At 37.3% G+C, this 10,973-nt stretch overlaps 1 protein-coding gene and 1 long non-coding RNA gene across 2 annotated transcripts; one reads left to right on the top strand and one right to left on the bottom strand.

Moving 5' to 3' along the window:
- Positions 1-2,005: 2,005 nt before the first annotated feature.
- LOC110926710 lies at positions 2,006-2,614 on the top strand. The gene has a single exon (XM_022170419.1). It carries the CDS (start codon positions 2,006-2,008, stop codon positions 2,612-2,614), a length of 609 nt encoding a protein of 202 aa, XP_022026111.1.
- A 2,437-nt stretch (positions 2,615-5,051) lies between these two features.
- Positions 5,052-9,255, bottom strand: LOC110890539. The gene is made up of 2 exons (XR_002564544.1): positions 8,129-9,255; positions 5,052-7,122 (listed from the first exon to the last, which is right to left on the bottom strand). It is a non-coding gene; the product is annotated as an uncharacterized LOC110890539 (long non-coding RNA).
- Positions 9,256-10,973: the final 1,718 nt, after the last annotated feature.

Genomic DNA, 10,973 nt, shown 5'->3' with positions numbered 1-10,973 from the left:
TAAAGGTTCATGATGGATAAGGAATCAGGTGAAACATCAGGTGGGGGATATAATCGGTTCGGTAATAGAGAAAGGTATCAAGCAACACTTAATTACCAGGCAAATGAGCATCAGTACAGAAGTGAGGACGCCACAACGTTCTACATCTCCAATATCCATCCACAAGTTACCGACGGAGAACTATGGCTGGAATGTAGAAACTATGGACACCTAGTGGATGCTTATATTGCAAGGAAAAGGGATAAATGGGGAAATCGTTCTTGTTTCCTAAGGTTTGTTAAAGTAAAAGATGGAGAAAAAATGGCAAAGGTTCTAAGCCAAACCGATTTCTACGGCTGGAGGATTAAAGCAAAAGTGGCAAGGTTTGTCAAAATTGTACAGAAAAGAGTAGAAAAGAGGCAACAGACTTGGGCCAGAAAGGAGGAGATAAAACCTATAAACTTAAATACCCGGACTAAAGGTAGCAACACAGGAACCAAAATAGGAGTTTTTTATGCGGGCATGGTAAAAGGAAAAAAAATAACGATTGAAGAAGATAATACGATGAGGTTTGCAAACGAATCGAAAGCTTGCAAAGAATGGAAGAACAAAGCGGTGGTGTGTGAATACCATAGTATAAAGAAATTAAAGGAAGCGGATAAGTGTGCAGATGAGCTAAAATTGGAGAAGGGGATAATACGGTATGTCGGAGGATTCAGTGTAATCATCATGTTCGAAGAAAAGAAGGATATGGATACGTTCGTTAATGATAAAAAACAGCAATGGGAGAAATGGTTCTGTAAGGTCAAAATATGGGAAGGGCAGATAATACCCTATCAACGTGTTGCATGGCTGATGATTAGGGGAGTTCCCATTCAATTATGGATGAGAGAGGTGCTAAACATGATCGCGGAAAGGTACGGAAAAATAGTACAATACTCGGAAGCAGACAAATATGATTTAAACCTACAATTCGACATAGTTGGAGTACTAGTTGACCATGGGTTTAGTATCAAAGAAGCAATACCAGTAGATTGGAAGAATCAAGTGTTCAAAGTATGGGTCACGGAGACGGAGGAATCATGGATACCAGACTGCATAATTAAAAAAAGAGTTATGTTTAAGGAGGTTCCAGAGAATCAAAGCACTAACAACCAGCGGATGAATGAACACGATGAAATACCACAAAAGTCGCCGGAAAAAATGGCGGTGGATAAAATACCGGGTCAGACATCACCGGAGAGGAACACGGCGGAAGAGGTACAGCCACCGGTGGGAGAAAACGAAAAGACAAGGAGTCAACGGGAAGAGGAACAGTCAGTAAGGAACGATGTTAATGAAAATCCAACTCGCAATAATAAGTCGTTAGGTTTGGAGGAAGCATTAAATGGGGAATTTGGGGTACACGAGAAAGAAGGAGGGAACAAAAAAAAACACGGTGGAGGAACATATACCAAAGAGTGGGGCCGGCCTGACAAAAGATAGTGGACTTCATCATATTGGGCCGAATTCTGGAGAACAGTTTGGGCCAACCAATACCCAACAAAAGAAAAGGAAACGAAATAATTTAGCTTCTGCTAAGGCCCAAAAATTGAGACCCAATTCAAAAATTAATAAAGGGAAGCTTCCAGATATAAATTTAGAGGTGCCAGAGCAGTCTAGAATCCAACCACATCACAAAATCCCATTGAAGATAAAGAGGAAAAGTAAAAAAGATGTAAGAATCCAGGAGATAATAGACGATCTGTTCAATGAAAATAATGAAGGTACGGTACTAGAAGACGGGTTTAACTCTAACTGTGAGGAAGAATTGCAATCTGGTGATACACTAGTATGGGACACATAGGTCAGGGAAAACGGTAGGGCGACGGTATCACTATCAGTGGAAGAAACTGTTGAGGAAAGAAACTGTTGAGGAAGCACGGCAAACAACAAAGGTCGGAACAATTGTAGGAGTCGATCTAAATGGAAAAGAAGACCTAATCAAAAAGACGATCAAAGAAGAACCAGAGGAAGCCGGTAAACAATGAATGTAGGAACATTTAATATAAAAGGTGCAGGGGTGGGTAAAGCAAAGACAGTGAAGGGGCTTTTGTCAAAATATGGCTTAAGTTTTATGGTGATTCAAGAAACTCAATTTAGAGAATTACCTGAAAGAGTGATTAAAAGGTTCTGGGATAACTCTACTTTTGATTACATTAAAGTAGATGCAGAAGGTAGGTCAGGTGGGTTGCTACCAATATGGAATCCTGGGGTATTTAAAAAGAACTCTGAAGTAGTAAGCCAGAATTTCATTTTAGTTAGTGGACGGATAACAGGGGATCAGGTGGACACAACTATAGTGAATGTGTGTGCTCCGACGGTACAGAGCAGTAGAAGACAGTTGTGGAACGAGATACTGACACTAAAACAGTCAATCCAAGGTCAATGGATGATACTAGGAGACTTTAATGAGGTACGTTTTCCTCAAGATAGGTTCAACTCACAATTTGATGTTGGGGGTGCACTATGTTTTAACAATTTTATAAGAAACGCGGGTTTACAAGAATATAACATGGGTGGAAAGAGATATACATTTATGTCAGGGGCCGGGAAGAATCTAAGTAAGATTGATAGAGTACTAGTGTGTGACTAATTCATGATGAGATGGCCAGAAGCTAAGTTAATCGCGTTAAACAGAGAAGTGTCGGATCACAGTCCATTAGTATTATTAACAGCCACAAATAACTTTGGACCAATTCCGTTCCGAATTTTCAATAGTTGGTCGGACGCTCCGGGGTATGATGTTGCAGTTAGAAAAGGGTTGGAAAAAAGTTGTGAATCAGTTTTCAAGGATGCGTGTTTGGCAGTGAAGTTTAAAGCAATTAGAGAAGAACTAAAAACATGGCGAAACAAAGAAAAAGCAAAAGATGAGGAACAAATAGCAACAGCCACCGAAAATATAGAAAAACTGGAGATAGAAGCGGAAAAAAGGAGCCTCACGGAACAAGAGATAGAGTTTTGGAAAGGATACAAAAGAAGTATAAAGGAATGGCAAAAGGCGAAAGCAAAGGATTTAATGTAGAGATCTCGGCTAAAGTGGATTGAGTTGGGAGATGCAAATACGAGGTTCTTTCATACACTTGTGAATAGTCATAAGGTACCAAACCGGGTTAACAGATTGTGGATAGATGGCAGTTGGATATCAGAGGCAAATGTTATTAAGGAGAAGTTTAGATTAGCTTTTAAAGTGAAATTTGAAGAACCAATATCGTCGAGACCGAGGATGGGGATGGACGACTTTAGTAAATTGACTGAGGGTGAAAAGAATGGTCTCATAGAACACTTCAAAGAAGACGAAGTCAGGAATGCAATAAGGGAATGTGGGGGAGATAAAGCTCCAAGGCCCGACGGGATTACGTTCCCACTTATAAAAAATATTGGGAGGAGCTGAAACCAGGTATCATGGATATGATGCTGCAATTCTTCACCCATGGATCCGTACATCACACATGCAGCTCATCCTTCATAGCACTCATCCCAAATGTAATTGACCCAATGACCTTTTCCGATTTCCGACCTATTTCGTTAGTTGGGGTAGTTAACAAGATTATATCTAAAGTATTGGCAAATCGTATGAAGAAAGTGTTAAGTAGTGTAGTCTCAAATTCCCGGTCAGCCTTTATTTCTGGTAGAAACATAATAGACGGTCCATTGATAATAAATGAAATTGTGGGTTGGGCGAAGAAAGTCAAAAAATAGATTTTTGTATTTAAGGCGGATATTGAAAAAGCCTATGACACGCTGAATGGAAATTCCCGATTTCCATTTTAACGCATATGGGCTTCCCACCAAAGTGGAAAAATTGGGTAATGGGAATTTTGTTTACTGGGAGGGGATCGATACTTGTAAACGGGGCACTGACGGGTGAATTTCAATACAAAAGAGGAATTAGACAAGGAGACCCGCTTTCCCCATTTCTTTTTATTATAGCAATGGAAGCATTACATGTAATGATGATAAGGGCCAAAACAGAAGGTATCTTTTCGGGGGTAAAACTAAGCGGGGAGAATCTAGTTATAACACATTTATTGTTCGCGGATGATTCAATTTTCGTCGGCGAATGGGGGAAAACAATATCAAAAATCTTAAAAGAATTTTAAGATGCTTCTATCTCGTCTCTGGATTAAAAATAAATCCGGAAAAAAGTCAGCTTTTCAGAGTCGGTGTGGGAGAGGAAGAGGTTAAAACGAAGGCCGAAGCTCTTGGTTTCAAGTCGGGAAGTTTCCCATTCACGTACTTGGGTCTAAGAGTCGGTGCAAATATGAATCATATCCATAATTGGAAGGAAGTTATAGACACCTTTAATAGAAGATTATCGAATTGGAAAGCTAAGTTACTATCCTTTGCCGGTCGTGTTGTTTTGCTAAAAATTGTCCTTGGAAGTTTACCAAATATTATTTATCTATGTATAAATGCCCGATCGCCGTCATAAAAGTGTTAGAAGGTATAAGAAGGAAATTCCTATGGGGTGGGTGTAGTTCGAATAACAAGATGAGGTGGGTCAAGTGGGAGAAAATCGTAGCAGCCAAAAAGTTCGGTGGACTTTGTGTAGGTAGCATTAGAGACCTTAACCTAGCTCTACTCGTCAAATGGTGGTGGGGACTAAAAATGGAGCCACACCATTTATGGGTAAAAGTAATAAAGGCCATTCACAAAAAAACAAGAGAAGAATCTCTATGGTCCACTTAGAAAAGATCAGACTCTGGGATATGGAAAACAATCGTAGAAACAAGGAAAGATTTGTCTAAAAGAGGGGTGGATATCGAAAGAAGTCTCATAAGCAAAATAGGTGTGGGCGACAGAACCTTATTCTGGATTGATGTATGGTGTGAAGACATGCCATTAAAGGAAAAATTCCATCTTGTATATCAACTTGTAAAGGACAAAAGAGCTAAAGTCCAGGAGTGCTACACACGTTTTAACGGTGGAGTCTTATGGGATTGGGCATGGATAAGAATACCATGTACCGATATTGAAAGACAACAAACGGAGGAATTGCTAGGAATTCTGAACCAAGTAAGGCTTTCGGAGATGTCAAAAACAATGGTATCTTTACAAAATCAAATGAATCTGAACATTTTTACAAAGATATATCTAATCAAACTAAAGTAAAACTCTCAACAAACTCACAGCTCACGAATCGATCAACAACACGATGACCTATTCTCACACAGCTCTCGATCTAACATGTTAACAAAACAATATTCGCTCAAACCCTAAACCGAACTGTGAAAGAGACTGTTGGAAAGAAAAATTGAGAGAACCTAATGGACCATCCTTCACAATCTTCCGTATCTAACACTTTAATATAGCAGATCGATACCATAAGCCCATCTGCTCCCTTTCGCAACTGATAAGCCCAATAACTGCTCCAAAGATTCAGCCCAGCGCTTTAGACAATCTCGAGCCCATGACAAAAACAAACACAAATATTAGAAACCACATAGAAAAATATTTATAAAATATAAAACTGGTTCTATAACAATATTATTTTTAACACCCGCCCTCAGTTTTATATTTCGACCATGTTAATAAGTCCTAGGAGATAACACATATTATCATGAAATTGTGGCAATAAACACTTTCTAAGCATATACAACGTTCAGTTAATCAAGCACATTTACCAGCCACTTAACCTCACAAACAACATGATACACATCACGATCTCTACTTCTATAGTAGATCAAAAAACTGTTTGTTTTTTTTTTCTCAAACTTTTTTAACTTTGAAAACAAATGACTAAACATTGGTTCACTCAAAATTAATAAAATAACTGAATAACAAATTTTCACTTTAGAAGAAACAAGGAAACTCCAATTATGTATAGTTATAAAAGATCAGCGAAATATGAAAAAAAAAACGAAAATCAAAGTGTCCATAACAATTATCACAAATCACAAGACTACCATTTTTTTTTTGAATAGTGAACTTATAATCCACTTCAAAAACAAATGACTAAATCATTCATCTATGGACAAGTTTAACAACTTTCTAAAACATTTAATGAAACCAAATCAGAAAAGTGAATCACACGGTTCAACAAGCATATCAGACACACGCCTCATTAAACAACAAAGAATTAGAAACAACAATTTTCTAATAAAAATAATGAATCACACGATTCAATTACAATATGCGAATCATATACGATAATAAAACAAGAATCACACAACTTTAAAGACTTGTCTGAAAATTTTGAATCATGTGATTAAAAAATCTGAAAAGAATTGGATTCATGTCAACACCTTGAAAATATAATAATACAACATATCCAAATAACAAAGAATCATATGATTGCATAACAGAACTATATATCTGATGTCATATAAAAATCACATGACTTTTAAGAACTAAGACAAGACTTGTAAACATGAGTATCGAACAACAACCAACGTTAAACTTGTAAAAAACTAGAAACGATACACAAATACACCAAATCTCTAGCCAAATATAACAAGAAACTCTCACAAGTCAACCCTACAGATTACCACACCACGATAATCTATACTAAATCTACAAGAATCAAGCAGATCAACTCAATCTGTGAAACCCTAGATACTTTTGGGAACAAACTGTACGAGAGCTACAAAAAATCTTACGAATCTCTCACATAATACATAGCACTCTCAACATGGACCATCAACATGATGGACCTACATTCATCAACACTCAGATTTAACAGATTTCTAACTAAGAACCCTAAATCTATGATGCGTACTCGAGAGGCTAACAAGTTGTAGAGAGAAACAAGATTCAAGAAACAAGTCTGAAAAATAACAAGAAGTACACACTTCTATACCAGACAACAATTATAGCCTAAACAAATTCTGATAATCCACAAAATCACAAGATTTTATGACCAGAAAATATCTCTTACACAAGAGACTAAAACACAAGGCTATCATAAATTTCAGTAATCACCACTGAAGAGAACAATCATACAATATATTCCAATTAACATAGAAATATATAACTGTATAACAATTATCAGATACACACATCTGACAACACACAAAGTCACATGACTTTAAACTAGCAAATGAACTTTCAATCCACTACCAAGATACTAAACAAGTTTCACTTCCAAAACACATCGACTTCCTGTAACATCACAGAATGACAAAAACTGAAACTTTAAACCAATATTAGATATATATCTAATAAAACAAAGTCACACGACTTTAAAAATTTCAGAACCACACCTGAAATAAAAACCAGGTCAAAACATGCAAAGAACATAAAGACTCGTTTGATATTATGAAAGAACTTTAACACCTTCACAATAATTGAACCAAAAACCAACAGAGACCAAAACAAAAAACGAGATATGGATCATTTGACTATGAAAAAAAAAACTAAACACCAATAAAGTTGCTTTGCTTAGAAAGACAGTATGTAAGTATATATTTATTTATTTATCCAACACAATATTGACCTTTTTCAAAAACAAGAAACCATTTGACCACCTTTTAACAAGTTGCAGCAGAAGCACGATCATACCTTAATTCCGTTCATCATAAATGACTTAAAAAAAAATTGTCTAGAAAGATTTAGAAATATGCTAATGTTGTTAATATGGTTGTTTATAAAGCTCTCGGCTTGTAACTTGCACCAAAAAAGCTAGAGAAAAACTAGCTAAAAAACCTCAATTTTAGATGATGTGAGCAGAGCTGGCTCATTTTGTAACCAAGCCAAGCTCGACTCTGTTCATGGCTCAGCCCGTTCAACTCCAAGTTAGAGCTTTAGCCAAGTAGAGCCGCCTCAATAAATTTCAAGCTTGAGCTTGAGCCCACTCTGGCTCGACTCGATTACAGCCGTAGTTGTTAAGCAATCAAAAAACCAACTACTATACAACAACAAATGAGAAAAAAAAACATGGTACTTATCAACATGTGTACAGATCAACCAAATACGTGTTTCAACAAAAAACAGGAGAAAATCACAATTCCTAATAGTTTTATCTTTTATTAACATTGACATTAAACCGAAAAAAAACAACAAACCAAGAACCTTCACAAATAGCACGTAGGGAGCAATAAGCAAGTAAAAAATCTCAAAATTAAATTAAAGCTTGAAAACAACTTCAAGATTAGCCGAGAAAACTTACACAATTATAGTCAGGGCAATCCAACCAAGAATCGTAAACAACTTGAAGCGGTTAACTCCGAGCTATACAGTCTTGTAGCCTTCACTTATGGCTACAAGATACTGCAAGAAGAATAGTCCAGCAGCAAGACTGTTGGTATGCCCTGTATTCTTATTGAATACAGAGACCAACGAGTATTAACTTCTTCTCAAACGTCTGCACAACCCTAGAGTTGGGTTTTACTATTCTGCACTGGCACACTTCTCGAGAACACAATCTGAAATCGGCAGATGCGCCTGACCAAACAAGACTCCATAACAGTGGATACTCGAACGATAGCACAAGTCAAGAACTCCGGTACAGATCTGTAGAAGAACACCCAAGCTAAGTCAGCGGATGAACAATCGGAACCCTAATACTCCGATTCACCCAAGAACTCTTAGAAGAGCTCCGATTCACCAATACTTCAAGAACCCCTAAATCTTCACTCGAACGACCAAGACTGACTCCGATCAATCTTCTTCAACCGACAAGAACAACACGGATCTTGTAAGACCTGTGCAACCTTCCAAGAAGACACCAAATCTCCAAAATATGAAACCCTAGAACGAAGAATCACACCCGGTGAAAGAAAAAAACGGAAGAGAAGAACTAATTAACCCACAGAGCACTGATGGCTCTGATACCATGTCAAAAACAATGGTATCTTTACAAAATCAAATGAATCTGAACATTTTTACAAAGATATATCTAATCAAACCAAAGTAAAACTCTCAACAAACTCACAGCTCACGAATCGATCACCAACACGATGACCTATTCTCACACAGCTCTCGATCTAACAGGTTAACAAAACAATATTCGCTCAAACCCTAAACCGAACTGTGAAAGAGACTGTTGGAAAGAAAAATTGAGAGAACCTAATGGACCATCCTTCACAATCTTCCGTATCTAACACTTTAATATAGCAGACCGATACCATAAGCCCATCTGCTCCCTTTCGCAACTGATAAGCCCAATAACTGCTCCAAAGATTCAGCCCAGCGCTTTAGACAATCTCGAGCCCATGACAAAAACAAACACAAATATTAGAAACCACATAGAAAAATATTTATAAAATATAAAACTGGTTCTATAACAATATTATTTTTAACAGGAGAATAGCGATAATTGGATATGGAAAGGGGGAGACAATCAAGATTTCTCGGTAAAAGAAGTAAGAAGTACGCTAGCAAGAAACATAAATCTAAACGAAGCAGCGGACGATTTCTTTTGGAACAATTGGGCAGCACAAAAGTGCAGCATGTTTGTATGGAGAACAATAAAAGGTAAGATTCCGACAGCCTCAAAATTAAGAGAAAGAGGTGTTCCAGTCCCGAACGGTATGTGTAAAATGTGCGATAGCGAGGAAGAAACACCGGATCACGTTCTAGTCAAATGCAGGGTGGCGGAAAATGTCTGGGAACAAGTCGGCAGATGGGTCAAGATGTCAGTGGCAGCAAAACCGATACACTAAGTGAGGTCTTCAGTTCGCTAAACGAATTTAACTGGCCAAAGGTAAAGAAAAAAGTGGTACACGCAATTTTTTTGTTAACTGCTTGGGTTATTTGGAAAAATCGGAATGAAAAAATATTTAGAGCAAGAGAAGGAGAAATATACAGAATGATCGAAGAAATCAAAGAAGAATCGTGTATCACTGGATGAAACAAAAATCAAAGGTGCGCTGGGAGAAATGGCTTTATTTTTCTTGGTGAATAAACTTATCATTTGTTTAAAGTTTGGCTACTCTGTATGTTTTTTGATTTTGACTGAAGTGTACATTGGTAATTATAGCACCTTGCTATGGTTCCAGTTTGGTTTTGATTGAATAATATAAGGTTCCATCTTGCTATTCAAGAAAAAAAAAAGAGTAAAGACAGACATTAACTATGTGGGTGAGGTAAATGAACGAGGAAGGGCAAGTGGTTTATACTCCAGTAATATAATAACTTAATGCCAAGCGCATGCATAGCACTAACCCCCCCCCCTCTTGAACTGCCAATGAAACTACCCGGGGTAACCCAATGGCAAAAGGTGACCCTGTACGCCTGCGGCCGCAGACAGCGTTGGGTAGCCCTAGATCTCCATCCCCAGTTCCAGGGAAAACCTGCCACCCGAAGGCCCACTGCGATAAAACTCGTTTGGGATTGGATTCGAATTTGAGATCTATGGCCTGAAACCCAAATTTTCACTTCCCCTCCAATGCAAGTTGAGCTATAACTCATTAGCTTTAAATAGTTATAGCCCATTCACTTTAAATAGTTAATTTTATGACATGTCCATCAATGACACACTTTTGTGTGTCATAATTACGTTTTCATGACACACAATGCGCGTCAAGAAAGGTGTTTTTTTTTCTAGTAGTGAATAAATAATTAAGTAGAAATGAACAGGGCAACCGAATGTGGAAATGAAAGTACAAATTGGATATGTCGAAGAGGATATAATGCATTTTTTTCTTGAAAACTATAAAAAACGAATAGCGTTGCTGGTTTTGACAACACAAATACCAGTGTTGATGTTGTTTGACGGTATCAGTTTGATTTGTCACACCACATGTGCGTTACCGGTATTAGCTATAGCTTACAACACAAAAAATAACTTTATCGAAACATAGATAAAACTAAGCACGTTGCAATTGTATATTTGAAGATATAACAAAGGATACGTTAGTGAAACAATAAAAAAACAAAGTCTTGTGGTAGCTTTAATAATATGTACTTTTATGTTTCGACAACTTATACATTACTATTCTTAAATCGGTTTTGAGTCAAATTTATATCGAGGCATAGAAAAATATAGGCACCTTGCAACGACAACTTTATAA

The sequence above is a fragment of the Helianthus annuus genome, chromosome 11, assembly GCF_002127325.2.
Source record: "Helianthus annuus cultivar XRQ/B chromosome 11, HanXRQr2.0-SUNRISE, whole genome shotgun sequence".
Classification (NCBI taxonomy): Eukaryota; Viridiplantae; Streptophyta; class Magnoliopsida; order Asterales; family Asteraceae; genus Helianthus; species Helianthus annuus.
This window is presented reverse-complemented; position numbering and strand designations above follow the sequence as displayed.